The sequence below is a fragment of the Rhinolophus hipposideros genome (genome assembly GCF_964194185.1).
Source record: "Rhinolophus hipposideros genome assembly, chromosome: 8".
Classification (NCBI taxonomy): Eukaryota; Metazoa; Chordata; class Mammalia; order Chiroptera; family Rhinolophidae; genus Rhinolophus; species Rhinolophus hipposideros.
The window spans coordinates 63,920,028-63,942,289 of NC_138054.1; the positions used below are offsets into that span (position 1 = coordinate 63,920,028).

Consider the following 22,262-nt stretch of genomic DNA (forward strand, 5'->3'; position numbering starts at 1 on the left):
CGGCTGGCCACGGCTGAGCTCAGGCTGTCCCCGACAGGTGTGCGGGCCCTGGTGAGCATCCTGCAGAGCTGGTACACCCTCTTCACCCCTACCGAGGCCACTAGCATTGTGGCTGCCACAGCCGTGTCCCACACCACTCTCCTGCGCCTCAGTCTTGACTATCCACAGCGGGAGGAGCTGGCTAGCTGTGCTCGCACGCTGGCCCTGCAGTGTGCTATGAAGGATCCACAGAGCTGTGCCCTCTCAGCCCTAACACTCTGTGAGAAAGACCACATCGCCTTTGAGGCAGCCTACCAGATCGCCATTGATGCCGCCGCGGGTGGCATGACACATTCGCAGCTGTTCACCATCGCCCGCTACATGGAGCTCCGTGGCTACCCGCTCCGTGCCTTCAAGCTGGCCTCACTGGCCATGAGCCATCTCAACCTGGCTTACAACCAGGACACCCACCCGGCCATCAATGATGTGCTCTGGGCGTGTGCCCTCAGCCACTCTCTGGGCAAGAATGAGCTGGCAGCCCTCATCCCCCTGGTGGTGAAGAGCGTGCACTGTGCCACCGTGCTTTCCGACATTCTGCGGCGCTGCACAGTGACTGCACCTGGCCTGGCTGGCATCCCAGGCCGCCGCAGCTCTGGAAAGCTCATGTCCACTGACAAAGCTCCACTGCGCCAGCTGTTGGACGCCACCATCAATGCCTATATCAACACCACACACTCACGCCTGACACACATCAGCCCTCGCCACTATGGAGAGTTCATTGAGTTTCTGAGCAAGGCTCGGGAGACCTTCCTGCTGCCCCAGGATGGCCACCTGCAGTTTGCCCAGTTCATCGACAACCTCAAACAAATCTACAAAGGCAAGAAGAAGCTGATGCTGCTGGTGCGAGAGCGCTTTGGCTGAGAAAGCAGCTCACTGCTGGGCAGCCTGGGCTCCCAGGTACCATCAGGTCAGGCCAAGGACACTGAAATATTTGTCCACCCTGAGAGGACTCTGAGTACCTGTGGCTGAAGCCAAAGGACCACCAGGCTGAGCATGGGGAGAGTCCGGCTCTAGCCAATATGCCTGCCTTGGCAGGGTTCTCACTATAGCCCACTGTTCCTGGAGGAGCGGGGCCCTGCAGATCGATGAGAAACCCTACAACATGCCACCTCACGCCCCTATATCCTGCGTGTCCTGGGCATCTCTCCCTTGGCAAATACAGAACACTGTTCCGTCTCAGGGATTGCTTAACCAGAGAAACAGAAGCATTTATGGTACTGTAAATATTATAGTATATGTGTTGCCAATTACATTGTAAAGTTGTAACTATTTATGATCCTGGTTCTAATTTGATGGGTACTTAAAATAGCTGTGGGTGGGAAGATAGGCTTGTTTTCTGACGAGACTCACAACCATTTCTCAGGTTTCCCTTACAGAGTATAAGCTGTTGGCAGTGGAAAAGTGGAGGTGGCAGGGAGGAAAATGGCCAGTTAGAATAAATCCCAAGTCTAGTCTATGCAGAAACCCCAGCCTACAGATGGGCACCTATAGCCCAGAGGTGGGTGAAGGCAGAGCCAGGACTGGATTTAAGACTTTTGCCACCCAAAGCCACGAGGACGCTGAAGCTCTTGCTCCGGCCTCACAGCCTCTAGGAGCCTGCTGAGCTCCTGAGGAACAAGTGCAGGGAGAAAGTCAAGTTCTGGGAGGCCACTGAGCTCATAATACTCATCCAGTCTGGTCACCTTTGTCTTAGAGTGACTGGCTTTCTCTCTAATCATGTATGTGCGTGTGTATCTATCTGTACGGCTAAGTACATGCTTGTATGCATAAATACATCTGTGCATGCCTGTATGTGTGCATATATTTATGTGTATCTGTGTCTGTGTGAATACATGTCTGTGTGCAGTACTGTGGGTTTCTGTGCGAGGGTATACACATTTGTGAACATGTAAGAATACATGTGTGTTCATTGTGTGTATCTGGGCACACGAGGACATATATATAAACGTTTGTGTCTGTGTGTATGCCTGCTCTCCATTGATGTCTCTATATGTGTAACTGTATTTCAACATGTAGGTATGTCTGTGAATTCATGTTTGAGGATCTGCATGAGTGGCCCTTCTCTTTATGGCCCATCTCTTCCCCATTCCTTAGTCTCTCTCACCAGCTAAACACATTGCCCATCCTTGTGCCTCCTTTATTCACTATTCTCTCTCACCTAACAAGCTTGTAAGCACTAGTCCCCTTCTACCTTGAGTGGCTCCTTCAGCTCATTTTCTTCTCACCCTGAACTTGTTTTCCTTCCCTGCCTCTCTACCTCAAGCTTCCTCTGCCTGATTTGTCACGGTTCCATTGGTTGCTGATTTGGAGGCTGGGGCTGGGATGCATTTGGCCTTTCCCTTTCTGACTAGTTTCTAGCCCTAGTGGGCAACCTGTCTTAGCCCTGGCTGACCTCTAGTGTATGATGTTCCTGCTATCTTCCTGACCCTGTGCTCAGCTTGGAATTGTTATAGGAGGTAGCAAGGGCATTCAGAAGTCATTTGGATGCCAGTGTCTTGGTGTTTACTGTTTCATGTTTTAGTTCCCAAGTAGGGGGTGGGTGAGATAGGGAAAGGGTGGTATACCTAGAGTGTGAACGAAAGACCTCTCTGCTTTATTTTCATTTCTTTGACAAACTGTTTGTCACCTTTTTTTCTCTCTTTCCACACTAACCAGTAAGTTTGTATCTGCTGTTTGTGGCTACTGAAGTCTTACTGTTCAGCCATGGGCCCTTACAACCTCTTAGCCCAACAGGTTGGTTAGAAAAAGAAGCCACTCCCATTTCTGTATCACAATTGCCATTTTTTAGCAAGTGAACTCACAGTGCTTTTCTATGAATAAATCATGGATCACAGAAAAGATTTTTCTAAAATCAGAAATTGTGTTCTCAATAAATGGGACCCGTCTCTCTCTTCTCCATTGCCCTGGCTGGTTAGGCCTGTAGCGCAATGGGTTTCTAGTGGTCTAAGGAGATGTGGAATGACAAATGAAGAATTTCCTGCCACACCAGACCCTTCTCCAGAGCTCACAGGCAGCTCAGAGCCTTGTCCCAGGAAGTAGGTACCACGATGATGGGCAGAAACACCAAGATCCTGAGAAAGTGAGAGGACATGCTCAAAAAAGAAGGCAGAACAACCTTGAGCAGGCACCACAGGCCTTTTTACTTCAGAGGCCTTCTTGCCTCAATGATGCAAGTCTAAGGTTCTAATCCTAAGCAACCTAGCTGTGAGTCTTTATGTCTTGCCATCTTTTTGTATCAAAGCTGAAGGCCTCTCAGCTTCTCTCTGCTTATCTAGATTCCATTTTCCTTGACAGCCCTCTATGAAGTATTCTAGCCATTTCCGTGCCCCTCTCTGATTTTTTCTCCCCTCCCCAGACACAAACCCTGTTGATTTGGCCTCATAAGCTGTGGGGACCCCATTTCTCTGCAAATGTCACAGCTCCAGCTGTTAGGAAGCTCTACCCAAGCCCATGTAGTTCTGGGGCTTGGAGATCTAAGGAAAAGATGGTGGTAAGGGCTCTGACATTAAGTTCTACAGTATGTATTACGATCTGAGTTTCCATGACTTGTGGGAGAGGATGCAGAAAGAGGCCCCAAGGAAGGAGCAGAGGCTAAGAAGGCACTGTGGATAAGGGTACAGATCTTTCACAAACAAAACCACATACTAGACTCTGGAACTTTTATTCCCCTGGAAACATTCATCTGTGTTAGTGGTACTTGAGGGAGATGTACGCTCAGTTCTTTCGAAGCATACGTGAGTATGTGTGCACAGCATCCACAAAGGCCCCCACATGTTCTGGATCCATATCAGGGTAAAGTCCATGGCCCAGGTTGGCAATGTAGCGCTGTGGCCCAAAGTCATCCAGCATCTGCTGCACCAGCCACCTGATCTCCTCCTGGGGGACCAACAGGGCACTGGCTACAGGGGGACCAGCAAGCCTCTGTCCTCCCTGTACATAATAGTGGCACACATACATATAGGCATGCTTCTACTCTGTTACTCATTCAGTCATTAATTCAAAAAAATTTATTGGATGCCTAGGATAGGCCAGGCACTAACACAAATGAACCACAACAATAAAAAGAAATTCCTGCATTCCTAGAGTTCACATGGTGTGTATGGGGTAAAGGGGAGGGACAAACAGACATCATAAAAACACACAATATAACACAATCATACCCACAGCCATGGGAGTGCACAGAGACAAACTCACAGACACATACAGGGATCCTGGTTGTTACCTTAGGTGCATACAGGGCACAGGGGTCCAGGTTGCCCTGCAAGGTCACTGTCTTCCCCACACGCTCCCTGGAAGCAGAGTCAATGCCACGTTGTGGTGACTGCACATAACAGCAGCTGCACCTGCTCCACCTCACCCTCCATTACTTACCGGGCTTTCTCTGGGGCCACTGTCCAATCAAGTCCAACCACCTCATAGCCAGCCTGGGCCAGCTCCTCCAGGGCAAAATGTCCATCCTTAGCAAAGATGATCTGGGGGAAAGGGCAGATCCCTGAGGCTACCGAGGGCCTTGCTACAGTATGCCCACTAACCTACCTCTGCTGCCCTCCAGTGGTCATTTCAGTCCATACAGGACTTACCTGAAAGTTCCAGTCACACCTTTACTCACCCCATCCCCATTCTTACCATGGGCACTGGTGCCAGGCCTGCCTCCTGCAGCTTGGCCTTCACTCGCTTGGCAACATCACGGATGTAGGGCAATGCAAACTTACTGAAGAGCTGTGGGCCTAGATGCCCTGCGTGGGACTCAAAGAGCTGCAATGCCTACAATTAGGGGTTGGTGAAGAGAAACACATAACACACAAAAAGGAAGTATCTCAGACCCCACACCCAGAATGTGCCTCAATTTTCCCCAAGTGACTTCAACCCCTCATACTGCCTAAGCCTGTAAACCCAGTTCCAGTCAAAGAGTTTTGCCTTTTCCTACAGATCTCAGTGCTATCTTTGGTCTTTGAACACAGAAAGCATTAAGCCCCCGCCAGTGTCAGGGTGGACTTAGCTGCTCCAGCCAGATCACTGCAGGCCAAGCTTCTTTCATGCCTGTTATTAAGACACGTACCTTCTCAGGTATAGAGAACTCTGTTGCTTCTGGTCCTCTTTATACACTAAACCCCAGCCCACTTGTCTCTCCTTCAGGACTCACTTGGGCACCAGCAGCCACTTGTCCCACCAGATATGGTACCAGAGCATCAGTGAGGATGCGAAGCAGCTGGTGACTGGCCTTTGGTCTCTGGTAAAGCCAGCGCTTGGCATGAGCCATGGTGCTTGAGCTGCCACCCTCAACCATGTATGTCATCAGAGTCCACTACAAAAGGATACAAAGAGAAATGTCACAGGTGTAGAAGCCAGACTGACACTTCCTTCCTTGTCTACACCAGACCTGCCAGAGTGTTTTCCCCATGTCCAAGTCCCTGCCCTGTTCCACATTACCGGGGCTCCAGCAAAGCCAATCAGTGGCACACGCCCAGCCAGCCTTTGTCGAGTGAGGGTGATGGCCTGGAACACATAAGCCAGCTGAGAGGCCACTATGGCTGGATCCCGGAGGCGCTCTAAATCCTGCTCTTCTCTTAATGGCTCTGGGAAGCTGGGCCCTTTGCCAGGCACCATGGTCACCTCCATGCCCAGCGCCTGGAGGGGGAGAAAACATCTGTGTTCCCCACTTGTAACTTCCGGAGAAAAGGCCCTGTTCAGCCCATGCCAGGAAAGAGAAAAATAAAGCTCAACCAAACTCCATCTCTTCCAGCCTGTTTTTCCCTCTGTCCAGTGAGGATAAGTGCTCATCTTGAACCATGACTGTCTTTTCCCTTTTTCACCCATTCCAGAATCAAGTTTGAGTGGGTACCTGAGGTACAACAAGGATGTCGGAGAAGATGATAGCAGCATCCAGAGGGAAGCGACGCAGTGGCTATAAGGAATAGAAGACAGATTGCTAGGTAGCGAGCTGGGGGCATAAATCCCTCCCTCTTTTGTGGACCCCTCACCTGCAGAGTCAGTTCACAGCAGGCCTCTGGGGAGCGACAGGTGCTGAAAAAGTCCTGGGCAGCCCGAGTTTCCCTAAACTCTGTAGACAAGAGAAGGAAGGCAAAGCTCAACCTTGAGGAACCTCTAGAGCCCTCCACTGCCCCTCAAAAACTTTTCACCTTCCAGAGTTTTACCTAGACTCCCAGGCCCTGACCCTGACCTGGTAAGTAGCGGCCTGCCTGCCGCATGCACCAAACTGGAGTGTAGTCTGTGTCTTCTCCCCAGGCTGCTCGTAGAAATGTGTCATTCTTCAGCTCCGGAAAAGGCTGGGGTCTGGAGTTGGGGAGTTGGGATGGGGGTGAAGGATGGGTAGGTGTCAGTAAACTATGGAAGGCTCGGGTTCTTAAAGCACATTCAGTCCAGTGCCGTTATCTGCTTTCTCCAGACCAGCTCCCACGCTGTGGCTCCACACCCGGTTCCGCCTCCTCTCTGCCTATCAGGTGGTGCACAAGGATAGAAGGGCCCCAACAGGGGCCTCTACTCTACATTCGGTCCCAGCTTTACCCAGCTCAAAGTCACTGGAAGGACTGGGGGCTCGGGGAACGAAAGCCCAGAAAGAATGGTTCGAAGGTCTCTGGACCAGAAAATCACAGGAACGGGGGAATATAAGTGGGCTGATTCCAGGTCTGGGAGTTAGTCAAGGAGAGATCAGAGTTGACGGTTCCGAAACAGGGGTCCTAGTTGAGGATTTGAAAGTCCTGGGGTCATCTCCTAAATGAAGATCTGAGGAACGCAGTCCTGTTAGGTGAACCCTGGGATGAAGGTCTCGGGAATCCATGATTAGAAGATTTTCGGGATTCCAGCCTCTGGGGTTCAGGTTGGGGGCTCTCCACGGGGAAGGGGGATATAGGGACAGATCCCTGAGCTGGAAGACTCAAATCAGAAGCCCCGCTGGCCACATCGCGTAGAGCGCAGAACTCACCCAAACCCGTTCGCCTCCATGATAAGATGTCTGTAACTGAGAGCCAATTCCTACTTTAACCTGAATCTTAGCCTACGCCAGGCTCCGCCCCTTCCTGGACTGAGCCGAGGCGGTGGCCATGTTGAAAGTCACATGATCAGACGCCAGCAACAACTACCCGGCTGCCCTAGCTGCTGCCGTTAGGACCCCTACCTCACTTCACCGTAAAGACCCGTGTAGCGACGCAGCAACAAACATTCCTAAAAATAACTTAGCTCTAACTGCACCTGACCATGGCATGAGGAATTTGCCCTCCTCTGATGGCCTAACAATCCCGAAGTCTCGGCCTAAGTCTTACTTTCACTCCCACTGTTCAGCCAGGCATACAGTGGAGTATGGAACCAAGCTGAACAAGGAACTGAAATCATTAAATATTTGTATGACATAGAAGAGCCTATAATAGTTGTGGAAATTACAACGGTGAGCAAGGCAGCCCCTTCCTCTAAGGAGCTACAGACTGATGAAGAAACAGAAATCAGCAATCACAACAATAAATGTTTTAAGAGGAAAAAGCCAGAAGTAACTAGCAAGGGCTCCCCCACTTAATTGGGGAAATCGGTGGGGGTGTTCCAAGCAGAGGAAACAGTATGCGCAAAATAAAGAGGCAAAAGAGCAAATGGCTACTATGGAACCAGGAGATCAATCTGGTGGAATTAAAGAGGCTGCAGGTGTATGTGTACGGAGTTCAGGTCATGCAGGCCCGTCTGAAGTACATGAGTTCACTTTATCCTTTAACAGTGTGATAGCATAGAAATAGCGTGGAGAGAAGGGAAGAGAAGCACTGGGTTCCCAATTTTCTAGAGAGAAAAAAAATGGAATGCTGTCAAAATTACATGGGATCATTTATTCTTTCTTTCTTGATAACTTCAATTATTTGAAAACTATATCAAAACAAAGTTCCCATCCAAGTGTCCATCAACAGATGACTAAACAAAATGTTCTATGTACATACAATGGAATATTGTTCAGCCATAAAAAGAAGTTAAGTTCTGATACATGCTACAACTTATGCTGAGTGAAATAAGACAAACAAAAAAGGACAAATATTGTGTGGTTCAGCCTACATGAAATACCTAGAATAGGGAAATTATACATAGAGGCAGAAAGTAGATTAGAGTTTACTGGGGGGCAGTGGGAAGGAGGCAATGAGGAGTTACTGCTTAAAGGATACAGAGTTGCTGTTTGGGTGATACAAAAAGTTTTGAAAATAGATAATTGTACACTTAAAAATGGTTAAAATGGGGGGTGGGGGTGGCCGCTTAGCTCAGTTGATTAGAGCATGGTACTGATAACACCAAGGTTGCCAGTTAGATCCCCACGAGCCACTGTGAGCTGCGCCCTCCTTAAAAATTAAAAAAAAAAAAAAGGTTAAAATGGCAAATTTTGTTGTGTGCATTTTACCTCACTTTTTAAAATTAATATATCAAAAACCATCACATTGTCCACTTTAAGTGGGTGAACTGAATGCTATATGAATATATCTCAATAAAACTTTTCAAACGGGGGGGAGGAGAGTTTCCTTTTCCTCCATGATTGTACTTCACCAACAGCACCTGTCCACCTTTTTTGCCTCTTCCCTTCCCTCCTTAGCTTTTACTCTCATCTGGTTCAGAATTACTGGGAGAAACTGGATAGTGACCACTGGTGTTCTGGAATCAGGAGTAACTCCCTGATCAAGCCTTAATGATTAATAACTCCTCTGTCAGCGGCAGGGCTGGGGAGGGGGTTAGTCTCCCAAACATTTTAGTCACGTGGTCCCTAGGACGGGGAGCCCAAGATGATGTCTAGAAAATTTCAAAGATTTTTCTGGTTGTAATATGACTTGTTGGCGGGGAAGCAAAACAAGAGGCCAGGACCATAAAAATGGAGGTTCTAGTGAACCAAGCTGGAAAGGATGGCGCCTTGAATGAGGGTAGTAACAGTGGGAATAAAATGGTAGTAGAAAAGGGAATAGACAAGGAGGAGTAAGTTGATCAGGTAGAAACTACTGGACTTGGATCTGGTTGGCCGAGTGGGAGGCACAGGAGTAGGTAATATAGATGAGTATCCGAGTACACAGGGCAATACGGCGGGAGCGTGGGGTGCACTTAGCCCAGAACTTACGGTAAAGGCTGGCCGAAGGCGGGGCATAGCGTGGTGGGAAGCTCGACCAGCCTTCACGGCTGCTTCTCCTGGAGCCGGGTCGCCAGTAGGCTTCCCTCTGACACTTCGACATGGCCGGTCCGGGCCCCGGTGCGGCCCTAGAGTCCCCGCGGCAGCTGCTGGGCCGAATACGCTTCCTGGCGGAGGCAGCGCAGAACCTCCGCGCCGGACGGCCGCTGCCGGCGGCGCTGGCTTTCGTGCCGCGCGAGGTGCTTTACAAGCTTTACAAGGATCCGGCGGGCCCGTCGCGAGTGCTGCTGCCCGTGTGGGAGGCAGAGGGCCTGGGGCTGCGTGTGGGAGCCGCGGGCCCGGCCCCGGGTACTGGCTCCGGACCCCTCCGCGCTGCCCGCGACAGCATCGAGCTCCGGCGCGGCGCCTGCGTACGCACCACGGGCGAGGAGCTGTGCAACGGCTACGGGCTCTGGGTGAAGCTGACCAAGGTGCGCCCAGGCCTGCCCTGGGCCCTGCAAAAGACCCCCGGTACCAGGGACGCCCCTAGCTGTTCCCCTCCCCTCCTTCCCATGTTGAGCTGGCGTTGCGTTCAGTGCCCTTTGACTTGGGCTGGGCAGGGCGGGCCGCTGGGCAGTTTCCTGACGGCTATCCCCATCTGGCGCGTCCCGGCAGGAGCAGCTCGCAGAGCACCTGGGCGACTGCGGGCTGGACGAAGGTTGGCTGCTAGTATGCCGCCCGGCCGAGGGCGGGGCCCGCCTTGTACCCATCGACACTCCCGACCACCTGCAGCGGCAACAGCAGCTCTTCGGTGTGGATTACCGCCCACTGCTCAGGTCCTGCACTTGAAGGGGCAGGGCTTGCTACCAGTTGTCTGGGCCTCGCCCCCAGAGGTTGGAAAGTAGTCTGGTACTGCCCGGGAGGTGGGCTATGGAGCGGAGGCCGGGTTTAGAGCAGGAAGAGGCGGGGCCTGAAGGAACGGTGGTGAGGGGGCGGGGTGAGGGGGCGCTTCTGGAGGCGCAGTTTGGAGGAGGTAGAGCTCTGGATAAGGTTCCAGAGCTTTGGATTGTCTTGTTGCCCACTGATGTCTCCCCATCCCACCCCCACTCTCTGCCCACAGATGGGAACAGGTAGTAGATCTGACATACTCCCATCGCCTCGGATCGAGGCCTCAGCCCGCTGAAGCATACACGGAAGCTGTACAAAGGCTACTGTGAGTGAGCTGGGATGGGATGGGGAGGAAGGAGCTCCAGGTCTGGGCCCGACCTAATTAGGGACTTGGGGTTGCTTAGCTATGTACCCCCGACGTGGACCTACGAATGCGACGAGGACCTGATCCACTTCTTGTACGACCACCTGGGCAAGGAGGATGAGAACCTGGGTAGCGTGAAGCAGTATGTGGAGAGCATAGACGTTTCCTCTTACACGGTGGGTGCTGGGACTCCTCCCACCCCAAGGAAGATGTAATCACATCTTGCTAGACGCAGAACCCTCACCTCTAGACCAACGGCTAAACCTGAATCCCCATAGGCCAGACTCAGTCCAGCCCCTCCATCTTGGAAATCCTATAGGAACCCCTAGACAATTCCACCCATACCAGCTGCGCTTTTTACCCAGCTCTGGTGTTTTCTCTCTTGTGCTCCCTGACCCAAAGTATACCTCCAGTGCAGGGAGTGGAGGTAAACACTGATTCCACCTTTCTCCCCCTCCCCAGGAGGAGTTCAATGTGTCCTGCCTGACAGACAGCAATGCAGACACCTATTGGGAGAGTGATGGGTCGCAGTGCCAGCACTGGGTGCGGCTTACCATGAAAAAGGGCACCATTGTCAAGTGAGTGGGCTCTGAGTGGGACAGGGTAGGTGAGCCACCTGTCTGTGAGTGTACAGAGACCCATGTGCATACTCTGCCCCCCAGGAAGCTGCTACTCACAGTCGATACCACAGATGACAACTTTATGCCTAAGCGGGTGGTGGTCTATGGGGGTGAAGGGGACAACCTGAAGAAGCTGAGTGACGTGAGCATTGACGAGTGAGCAAGCTGGCCTGGGTGGGAGGTGGGGCTTGCCTGGCTTGGAAGGTTGGGTGAGACCCCAGCAATCCCTGAAGGCACAGGGTACCCAAAGTGCCACACATCTGTCTTCTTCAGGACCCTGATCGGGGACGTCTGTGTCCTGGAGGACATGACTGTCCACCTCCCAATCATTGAGATCCGAATCGTCGAGTGCCGAGGTGGGGCTTAAGGCTCTCAGGAGGTAAAGGGAGCCCAGTATGTAGATGGGGACTAGCTGGCCATGAGTGTGGAGAGAAGCAGATGAGCTTGGAGTTGAGGTGAAGGTGCTAGCTGAACTACAGGATTTGAAGCTGTGGGGCCTGAGCTGGGTGAAACGTACTGGGTATAGACTGGCCTTAAAGCCACAGAGGTGGTTGGTTAGGATCAGCTGGAAGAGGAACTGAGGTGGGACCCTCAGACACTCCACACATTACAGTGGTAGATGGTAAAGGATATAATAATCAGAATCAGGTAAGTAGAAGGGGATCCCAACGGTCCCAAGTGTCTAGGGGCAAAAGGAGACAAAAGGCTGAGCATCTAGGAGATATTCTCAGGTCTAAGGGGGGACAAGGAGGCAGCAGGCACAGTAAGTGACCTCACTCCGACTCCTTCCCCCAGATGATGGGATTGATGTGCGTCTTCGAGGGGTCAAGATCAAGTCATCTAGACAGCGGGAACTAGGACTGAATGCAGACCTGTTCCAGCCAACCAGTTTGGTGCGATATCCTCGCCTGGAAGGCACTGACCCGGAAGTACTCTACCGCAGAGCTGTTCTCCTGCAGAGGTAGCTGTGGTCCTGGGCCTGCCGGACCCTTCCCTCCCCCCCGTCCTGAACCTTGTGTGTCTATGTGGAAGAGGTCCCCAAGGTCTTATACTGTAAGCTGTTCCATTTACAGAGTCAGAGCAGCCCATTGGTCCTGGCTTCTCCTGTCCCTGTGTGTTGGGTTGAGGGGGTCTTGCATCCATGCTAAACTCTTTAGCTACAGTTACTTTACCACCTACCCCAGATTCATAAAGATCCTAGACAGCGTCCTGCATCACCTGGTACCTGCCTGGGACCACACGCTGGGCACCTTCAGTGAGATTAAGGTGAGCTGTCCCATCCAGTGCTGGACTTGGCAGTAACTTTCCCCTCTAGGCTCATGTAGTCGTTAACTCTTCAGCAGAGAGTTCTTAAAACCTAAAGTCCTGGACCTTTGCTGGGCTCTAGGTACATAAGAAGAAAGCCAGGCACAAACAGTCAAAATTTAGTTGCTGGGGTGTTATTCCCCAGATAGCGTGTGAAATACACAAGAGCTAGGGGACGAGAGGTGACAGCATGGCTAGGAAGAGGTTGCATAAAAGGTACATACTGGGAGTTAGTAGGCAGCAATGGAAGATGTGAGAGAAGCGTACAGGCAGATGTGAGCGTGGATGGGGATGAGGCTGGGAGGGGGTGGGAAGGAAGCATGCCTGGTAGCAGAGAGCCCTGTGGGCCAGGCTGTGAAACAGGGGCTGTGTCCCAGGTGAGTGAGTGGAGCCATAGGAAAGATTTTAAGTAAGGTAATGACCAAGTTGGACGTTTTTGTTTTAGAAAGCTCCCCCTGGTGGCTGGACTAGGGGACTGGAAGCAAGGACAGGGATGGACTAGGCTTGGACTGGAATGGTGGAATTCAGTCTAGGCATAGTAGAAGGTTCCAGGGCCTGGACAGAGGCTGACTGCCTGCTGGTCCTGCTCTGGCCTCCTCTTCTCACCAGCAAGTGAAGCAGTTCCTGCTGCTGTCACGCCAGCGGCCAGGCCTGGTGGCCCAGTGCCTGCGTGACTCAGAGAGCAGCAAGCCCAGCTTCATGCCACGCTTGTACATCAACCGGCGCCTTGCCATGGAACACCGTGCCTGCCCCTTAAGGGACCCCGCCTGCAAGAATGCGGTCTTCACCCAGGTCTGGACTACCTGGGTTTGGTCTGAGGGAGGGCAGTAAGGGGCCTAGGGGGCTGGGCCAAGAGGGTCCTGAGCAAGGTCGTTGGGCAAGAGTGGGGCCAGGTCTTGACTTTTCTGCAACTCCCTCCCCTGTCTCCTGCGCCCAGGTTTATGAAGGCCTCAAGCCCTCTGACAAGTATGAAAAGCCTCTGGACTACAGGTATGGCATGAGCGTGAGGGACTTGCTCAGAGCAGATACGTACACATACACATCCTTCATTACCCCTCTGTAGCCCCTACTCCTGGCTGGTGTCTGGGCTGGTGAAACATCCCAAGACATGGCCCAGCATGATGACAGGTCCATCCCTACTTACAGGTGGCCCATGCGCTATGATCAGTGGTGGGAGTGTAAATTCATTGCAGAAGGCATCATTGACCAAGGTGAGGCCATGGGGGATAATAAGTGTCCTGCCTTAATTAGAGTGGTGGAGCTTTCTGGGGTCACGAGCTAACCAAGATAGGGGACCTGCTTATTCCTTCATTATGGGGGCTGGGACTCTTGAGTGCCCCAGCTGAGGGTATTGATCTGTCATTTCAGGGGGTGGTTTCCGGGATAGCCTGGCAGACATGTCAGAAGAGCTGTGCCCTAGCTCAGCAGACACCCCTGTGCCTCTGCCATTCTTTGTGCGCACGGCCAACCAGGTAATCTCCCACCTCTACCTCCCAAGTTATTTCTACTGTTCTGTCTCTGCAAACCTCCCAGGTGCCAGGCTGAGCTAGAGGTAGCAGAATAGGGACCAAGGTGCCTGGGGCAGCTTCTGGGCAGACAGGGAGGGAGGAGCCATTATACATTCAGAGGGATCATTCAGGGTTCCCAGTGGAAGGTGTTCAGGGAAGTTTTGGGGAATCTCACTCAACAAAGTATGGTCCATCCCATGCCATGCTGACAGCTCTGTCTCGGGGGCAGGGCAATGGCACAGGTGAGGCCCGGGACATGTATGTGCCCAACCCCTCCTGCCGAGACTTTGCCAAATACGAGTGGATTGGACAGCTGATGGGGGCTGCCCTTCGGGGTAAGGAGTTCCTGGTGAGTAGCCTAAATCTACACCCCATCAGATCAGCCCTGGCCCCTGGAAGGAAGAAGAGCCAGCCAAACCTGGGCAGCTCAGGGTCGGCAGACAGTAGTATTTGTCCCACAGGTCCTGGCTCTGCCTGGTTTTGTGTGGAAGCAGCTCTCTGGTGAGGAGGTGAGCTGGAGCAAGGACTTCCCAGCTGTGGACTCTGTGCTGGTGAGTAGGGCTTGGAGCCGTGTCCTCTGCTCGGTCCCTGAAGGTTGCTGTTCCCCAAATCTGTCCTGAACCTTCTCTTACCACACACATGATCCCGCTCCAGTCCCATCTACTCCCAGGGTTTCAACTATTGCCTCTATTCTGGTGACCCCTAAATCCTTACCTCCGGCCTCAGCCATTTATGTATCTGCCTGCTGGACCGTTGCCGCATGATGGTACCTGAAGCTCAGCATACACTTCATCTCCCTATTCTACTGCCCTGTCTCAGAATGGCACCATTACCCACCCTCCCCCTGCCAAGGCCCTCAGGTTCATCCCTCACTCCTTCTCCCTCACCTCCCACATTCTGTCACAACTCCCATCTCACTACTGGTTCAGGCCACCTTCCTTTCTGACCCAACCACTAACTGCAAATGCTAGTATCCCTGTCTCTATTCTTACCCATCTGATCTCCAGGAACCAGAGTAATTCATTTTACTCTCCTCATTTAAACCCTTCGATGGCTCCACCCTGGGATTAGGATAAAATACAGAATCCGAAAAGGCCATACCTGACCCATGGCCACTTAGTTCACGTTCGGGTTCCAGCCAAACAGATTCCTCAGGCCTTTTACGGTTTCCACCTTTTTCCAAGATGTTCTCTCTCCTGGCTTCCTTGTGGCCCAGCCAACCCCCAGCCATCATTTGGATCTCAGCATAGATGCCATTTCCTCCAGCACGCCTTCCCTGGCCTCCAAGCTCGGTTCCATGTTGCTTTGATGCGTTCACAGCCCTTGTACTGACCCCCTCACTTCCCTCATGGCCTGCATGGGAACTGCCGTGCCTGGCTGTCTCTCCTGCTTCCCTGTGAGCATCTTGAGAAAAAACAAGGACTGTTTCCACTATGAAAAGCTGACCTTCCTGCCTCTCACCAACCCCTAGGTGAAGCTCCTGGAAGTGATGGAAGGAATGGACAAGGAGACATTTGAGTTCAAATTTGGGAAGGAGCTAACATTCACCACTGTACTGAGTGACCAGCAGGTGGTAGAGCTGATCCCCGGGGGTACAGGCATTGTGGTGGGCTATGAAGACCGTTCCCGTTTCATCCAACTGGTGCAGAAGGCACGGCTAGAGGAGAGCAGAGAGCAGGTACTGCTCAAAGGCCAGAAGGACAGAGAGCTTTGGCCAGCTCCTCATAGCCAGAGCCCAGCCTGATAGTCTACCAGTACCCAATCCCAAGAACTCTGGTCCCCACCATCCCTTGCCCTACATTCCTGCCTATCAGTGGGGTACACAGATACCCCCAGTGCTGAGCAAAGACCATGTCCCCCATTATCTCCATGAATAGAGGCCAAATGGCCCCACCACACACTGGGAGTTGTGTCCTCTTCCTCAGCCAGGCCTTTTCCTTCCTCCCTAGGTGGCAGCCATGCAGGCAGGTCTGCTGAAGGTGGTGCCACAGGCTGTGCTAGACTTGCTGACTTGGCAAGAGTTAGAAAAGAAGGTTTGCGGGGACCCTGAGGTCACTGTGGATGCTCTGCGCAAGCTCAGTGAGTGCGGGGCAGCGCAGCGGGGCACGGGGGTGGCTTAAGGGTGTGTCTATCAGGATTCGAGAATGAATTTTGGCATTGTCCCTATCCCCACCAGCCCGGTTTGAGGACTTCGAGCCATCTGACACCCGGGTTCAGTATTTCTGGGAGGCGCTGAATAACTTCACCAATGGTCAGTGGAAGAGGGCAGAGTAATGCCTGGGTTTGACTTCACTTGTGGGATACAGAGGCAGCCTGGAAGTTGTCGAACCTCCCCCACCACCAGGGGGGGCATTGATTTCCTTCTCCTCCATCCAGAGGACCGGAGCCGCTTCCTACGCTTTGTCACAGGCCGCAGCCGTCTGCCTGCACGAATCTACATCTACCCGGACAAGCTGGGGTGAGTGCCGAGGAGGTCCGAAGGGCTGTGGTGGGTCTTCTGCTCTCCCCACACACACATGCACGTCAGACCCCTACCCTGTGCCCCTACGATTCTTCCTGATCTGTGGCCCCTCCATGCCTCCAGCTACGAGACCACAGATGCACTGCCTGAGTCTTCCACCTGCTCCAGCACCCTCTTCCTGCCTCACTATGCCAGGTGGGTTTCAGGAACAGGTCAGGGGGTGGCATCGGAGGGTGTTTGAAGTGCTGCAGTGCACAAATTGTAGCCTCATCACCCCTGGTAGTGATGGAAGGGCCTCCACACCTGGCGCACTGACCAACTCCCTGCTGCTTCACCCCCCTACCCCCGCAGCGCCAAGGTGTGCGAGGAGAAGCTCCGCTATGCAGCGTACAACTGTGTGGCCATCGACACCGACATGAGTCCTTGGGAGGAGTGAGTCGGCGCCAGGAGGCAGCCGTGGGCCAGCAGAGTCCCACTCGGCCTAGCCCGAGGCAAGACGCCCTCTCTGGACCACCTGGAGTCTGCGCTTCCTGCTCTGGAGGGAAGCTAATGCACTCAGAAAAAGCCATGACACACCGCCCCTGTGTGTGGTTGGAGTGGGGGCGGGCGGTGAGTTGACGCTGGTGGTCCAGCCCCGCATACCCACAAGCCCTATGCGTGCTCGGGCTTGCTTCCTGAATTTTTTAGCCTCTGTAAGAGGGAACCTTCCACAAGCCCAGCACAAGCTGCCAGGCCTGAGCTACTTGAAGGGAGCCTTCTAGCTCCCCACCCCATGGACTTTGCTTCAATTTTTAGCTCCTCCTTTTTTTCCTCCTTGTTTTTCTCTGGCTTCTGCCTGGACTCAAAACTAAAAACTTTGGAGGCTCCTCCCCAAACAAGGCACCAGGGATGGGTAGGAAGTGATGATCGTCCTTCTTGGTCACCTGCCCCAAGAATGAAGCAACAACTGGGCACCCCCACCCCACCCCTCACATACTGGTCTTTTGCTCTTCTCCTTCCATACTCAGAGTGTGAGGTCTCTCCTCCTTCCTCCAACCCAGTCGCAACTGATGAAGTGCCACTACCTGCCCTGGCTCAGAACCTAACACTCAACATTAAATCTTCACTGCCATTAGCACCCCATGTTAATCACTTCTTCATCACCTCCAGCCTGACTCCCCATCTGCTGTCTCCTAAGATTTTGCACAAGTTAAGGCCAGTTATATCCTCTCTGGAATCTTCAATAGCTCCTCTTTACGCAACTCTAAAATAAAGCCTAGACTGTAAACCTGCTTCTAGGCCATATGCACGTCCCTGCCTCACCCCTCTCTCCCTCAAGAGCCTCCATGACACTCCATCAAAGAATGTCTTGCACGTGGGAAAGTTGAATAAATGGATGAATTCATTCCTTCAGAATGTGTTTATTGGGCTCCTGGGAGATGTTAGAGAAAGCTTTTCAGGACTTCAGGATCCTGCCAACAGCCAAGGAGATGTGTGTCAAGTGGGAGTGGTGGATTTCTTAGTGGCAAACAAATTCCAGGGAAATTAAGGACCCCACTATCCAGAAGGAGGGAAAAAAAGCTGATCTGGCATATTCTAGAATGGGTGTGGTGATTTGGAGGGTGGGAATCGACCTTCAGGAACCAAATGGGCAGAATAATTTGGCATTGTTAGAGGACAAAACACTGAGATGGCAGATAAACCCAAGTCAGGATTTTTACTGAAGAGGCAGCAGTGTTGTTACCCACCGCCATGCTGTCTCCAGTTGCCACACAACTATATGCAGTCTTTAAGAACAAGTACCCCATGGAAGATCTCATGCGGATATAGTCCCCTCACCCTCACAGTGGGCAGTCATCCTCAAGCAGGGTCCCAAGTGAAGTGGCCTGCGCGGGGTCACTCAACCATCGCTTCGCCATGCTGTCCTCAATGCTGGTGCGCCCTGGCTTTGCCCTGCCTGGAAACTCCGGGCCGTGGCGCTGCGCCCTTCCCCATCACCACCCCTGTCCCCGGGCTGTGAGCACCCAGAGGCCTATCTCCCCACAACTCATGTCTAACACCCCAGCTGAGCCTCCCGGAAAACCCTCGTCTTGCGGCTCCCCAATCCCTGCGCCTTGGGTGGTCCACAGGAGACAACCACCCCTTATTCTTCCAGCATCCTCTGCCAACTAGCGAGTTTAACGGGCAGGAGCCCCAGAGGTCGCCCCTCCCACCCAGCTCCGCTCTTCCGGGCAAGCTCGCGCCCCTTTGTCCGGCCCATCCAAGGCTGCCTTTCTGTTTTCTGGGAAAGACCTAGTCAGCACCAGCCTGCAGGTGGTAGTCCGTTTCTGTGTTTGGTACCTGCCACATGAGTCTTCGGCCCCTCTTTTAACAAATTGGACTCACTGTATATTTTGTAGCTTGCTTTTCATTTCGTCATTCAGTGAATGCATAGAACACCAATGTCAAGCACCATACTACGTGTAGCGGATAAAATGGTGGCTAAACAGATCATTTTTGCCCTCTTGGGATTTAAATTCTAATGGGAGAGACATATATTAAACAAATAAGCGCATAAACAACATTCAACAATCTAAGAGCTCCAACAGAGCAGTGAAGGGTATGGTTAGAAGACAGAAATGATTCTAAACAATGGGGCTCAGTGAAATGCTAAATCCTTAGGGAAAATAACTAAATAAATAACTAAATAGGCTAAATCCTTAGGGAGAAGCATATTGAGTCCCACTAGAGTGCGGAGGGAAAAGAGAAGAGACTCCAGCCTTAGAGAACCGTTTTAGAATTTTGCAGCGAGCAGTCATGAGGGAGTCAAGCAAGAGAGTGACATTAGATTTACCTTTGGTGGCTCTGTAGAGAATCAGTTGAGAGGTAGAGACTGGAGGCAGGGAGTAATCCAATATAGCCATTGGGACAAGTGGGCTACTCATTTTAACCTTTTCTTTTTTAACCTAAGTTCAAGTTTGTTTTTTTTTTCTTTGGTGGAAGTTTTTTTTGTTTTTTTTGTTTTTAAGATTTTATTGGGGAGTGTGTGTACTTCCAGGATTTTTTCCAATTCAAGTTGTCCTTTCAGTCGTAGATGTGGAGGGCGCAGTTCAGCTCCAAGTCAAGTTGCAGTTAATTGCAGGGGGCAGAGGGTAGAGCCCACCATCTCTTAGGGGATTCCAGGAGTTGAACCAGCAACCTTGTGGTTGAGGGCCCACTGGCCCATGTGGGAATCAAACCGGCAGCCTTCAGCATTAAGAGCATGGAGCTCCAACCGCCTGAGCCACCAGGCCGGCCCCCTTAACCATTATTTTTATTAGCTGCATTGTATTACATTGTAAGGAATATTCATAATGTTTATTCATTTAAAACACTACAGATGGACATTAGGTTGCTAACAAATTTTCCATATTGAAAACTACAAATGTTACAATAAACATCCTCATGCATATATCCTTGCATATCTATTTGATTATTTCCTTAGAATAACCCTAAGATCGCTTCATCAAACTGCCAAATTGCCAGTTTATCAATTTTCACTCTCTTTAGTGTCTATTTCCTAAACTTTTACCAACCTTGGGCATTAGCACTTAAAAAATCTTTGACAATTTAATGTGTTTGAAAAAATGGTATGATTGTTATTTTAATTTGCATTGCTTTGACTATTTACCAAATCGAGCAATTGTTTTTCTTCTTTATGGACTGCCTTTATGTGTTTTTGTCCATTTTACAATTGGTTTTATTATACTTTCCTTATTGATTTATAACAATCTTTGCATAGTACTAAAATAATAAGCACAGCAAAGCACTGTGTTAAGTGCCGTACATCTGTTATCTTGTTTTATCTTCTGAACAACTCTGTAAAGTAAGTACTATTGTTATGCCCATTTCCAGATGAGAAACCCAGAGCAAAGATGAATTAAATAACTTGCCAGGGTCATTTAAGTACTAACTGATAAAGCTAGGATTTAGCTTGGTGGTCTGCCAGTTCCAAAGCCTGCTGACATAGTAACTAAGGTGCTATAACCTCTATATTAACCCCTTTGTCTATTGTGTCAGCTATTGCAAATGTTTTCCTGATTTGTACTTTGCCACTCAATTTCATAATGTATAAAATTTTAATCCTTTATGAATTCAAAATCTTTATGGAAGGAAACATTTATTGGATATATACCATGGGAAGGCAATATAGTGTATTAGGTAAGAGCACATTCTCTAGAGTCAGCTTGCCTGTATTTGTATCCTAGCTTTATCACATATTAGCTGTTGACCAGTGTCCTCCGCTTCCTTTTTGGAAGTACCTGTCCTTTTACTATTAATTTGAAATGCTACGTTTTCACGTACATCATTTTATGATAAATTTTTTACATATAAGAAATCCTCATTTTACACAGTATAGTAGTGCCAAACTATAAAAGTGACCCTGCAAGTTATAACCCATCAAAGAGATCTTAATAATCAATGGAAGAAATTACCATTGTTCTTTAAAACAAAAAAAAAAAGGATCTTTAAAATTTTTGTCAAACATCAAAAACTCTACTGTAACTTGGGAAACAGGAAAAATAGTAAAACTATATTTGTTTAATATATTGTAATCTGAAGCATTAGAAAAATTGGGAATCAATTTTTTTCTTTGTAAAAAACTTACCAAGAGTAATTTGAACAGTGCTTGCCTCTTTTCTCTTATAATATGGAACAAGTTTCTTCACTGTGTCTTGATGAATTGTCACACTCCTTTTTAAATTTGGATCAGCTTTCAACATTTTATTCTATGTACTTTGATCCTCATGAAATATCTCTAAGAATTACTTTAACGTGAAGTGTTTTGCTGGCTTCACTCCTATGGGACATCTTCACCCTTTTTGTGACAATCCCTTCCCTCATTTATGTAGATACCGTTGCCTTCACTAAGTTCCTCTGGCTGCATAGAAATACTCTCTCATGACGGCAGTGTCCACATTCCCATGATCAGCTATTTCTTCTCTAACTCCATTTATGTTTAATTTGAATTTCACTTCCAGCATTATCATCTTTAACTTCTTTGCTGCACCTTCACTTTGTTGGCGAATTCTCAATTATTCTTTGTTTTTTAAAATGTCACATGGGTTCATCACAGCGAGGCAAGGAAGCAACACAGCTACATTCTTTGCTGTCTGTACATGTGCAGTGACTAATCACAAACACACTGAACGAAGCGACATATTTCACTGCTCACAATGAACATCCCAAAAACCTAATTCTGACATTTTTGACAGTATTCTCACTGCTTTTAGGGAGGGGAGCTTGTGGAGGAACACCATTTTTACTGACATCACCTGTTCCTTTTGTATTTGCTTCTAAATTTATTAGATAGAAAGTTGTAGAAAGATTTAAATGAGATGTGAGTCCCAAATTTTAATAACCTGTATAAAACAAGACTTTATAGCTGTCAACATGATGTTTTTCTCCTTTCTGTCTTTCTTTCCTGCCTAACTTCTTAGTCCCTTTTACTTATCACTTTTTAATATACTGTACAGTTTACTCATTTATTATTTAGACTTCCTCTCCCTGTTAGGATTAGGCCTAGATCCTTTTTTTGTTCACTAATATATTTTAAGAGCCTAAAACTGTTCTTGGCACATAATAGTCACTCAATAAATAGTTGTTCAATAAATAAATGAACTGTGGTCCATAAACCATACTTTCCAATTTAAAAACAAGGAAAATCAGCCATCTGAAAAATTTTGTTTTCAATAAAGGAGGAAATATCACCAAATTGATTGAATCATTTATTTTAAAAATTGACCCATCAGTTTAGAGCAAAAATGTCCAAATGCTGACCTTTAAAACCATCAATGATGAAAATGCTGTGTTCTTAAAAGGAAATATTGAAGTCCTAATTAATGAAGGTTCTTTCCAAGCTCTCTATTTAAACACTGTAGCATCATTTGCTCTCTAACTTATTATGAATCTATTGGGCAACTGCTGGGCTTATGTACAAAAACAAAACACAAATATTTTAGGACCTGCAATTGGTTGCCAAAGTAGAGTTTCTCATTTCGTTTTC

General features: G+C 49.8%; 3 protein-coding genes across 4 annotated transcripts in view; 2 read left to right on the top strand and 1 right to left on the bottom strand.

Moving 5' to 3' along the window:
- The window catches only part of ZSWIM5 (zinc finger SWIM-type containing 5), a gene marked incomplete at its 5' end in the record, with an annotated part of 140,056 nt that extends 137,170 nt beyond the window's left edge, over positions 1-2,886 (top strand). The window contains one exon of the mRNA XM_081057156.1: positions 38-2,886. Within this exon, the coding sequence (XP_080913282.1) occupies positions 38-900 (863 nt within the window). The 3' untranslated portion in view covers positions 901-2,886. The remainder of the gene's footprint in view (positions 1-37) is intronic.
- On the bottom strand, positions 2,803-7,133 carry UROD (uroporphyrinogen decarboxylase). 2 transcript variants are annotated; one of them, XM_081057158.1, is made up of 10 exons: positions 6,983-7,133; positions 6,221-6,333; positions 6,021-6,100; positions 5,882-5,944; positions 5,470-5,667; positions 5,183-5,344; positions 4,666-4,803; positions 4,411-4,511; positions 4,262-4,328; positions 2,803-3,915 (listed from the first exon to the last, which is right to left on the bottom strand). In XM_081057158.1, the coding sequence occupies exons 1-10, from the start codon at positions 7,000-7,002 to the stop codon at positions 3,754-3,756; spliced, it is 1,104 nt and encodes a 367-aa protein (XP_080913284.1). In that variant the 5' UTR covers positions 7,003-7,133; the 3' UTR covers positions 2,803-3,753. The 2 variants fall into 2 exon arrangements, with proteins under 2 accessions (XP_080913284.1, XP_080913283.1); XM_081057157.1 differs by having other exon boundaries at positions 3,684-3,969.
- Positions 7,134-9,134: 2,001 nt separating this feature from the next.
- HECTD3 (HECT domain E3 ubiquitin protein ligase 3) lies at positions 9,135-17,642 on the top strand. Its single transcript, XM_081057161.1, has 21 exons — positions 9,135-9,603; positions 9,788-9,948; positions 10,233-10,325; positions 10,405-10,540; positions 10,827-10,942; positions 11,027-11,140; positions 11,258-11,340; positions 11,780-11,945; positions 12,169-12,250; positions 12,899-13,081; positions 13,227-13,279; positions 13,436-13,500; positions 13,658-13,761; positions 14,027-14,146; positions 14,259-14,348; positions 15,269-15,475; positions 15,747-15,876; positions 15,974-16,048; positions 16,174-16,255; positions 16,382-16,453; positions 16,610-17,642. The coding sequence occupies exons 1-21, from the start codon at positions 9,235-9,237 to the stop codon at positions 16,692-16,694; spliced, it is 2,586 nt and encodes an 861-aa protein (XP_080913287.1). The 5' UTR covers positions 9,135-9,234; the 3' UTR covers positions 16,695-17,642.
- Positions 17,643-22,262: the final 4,620 nt, after the last annotated feature.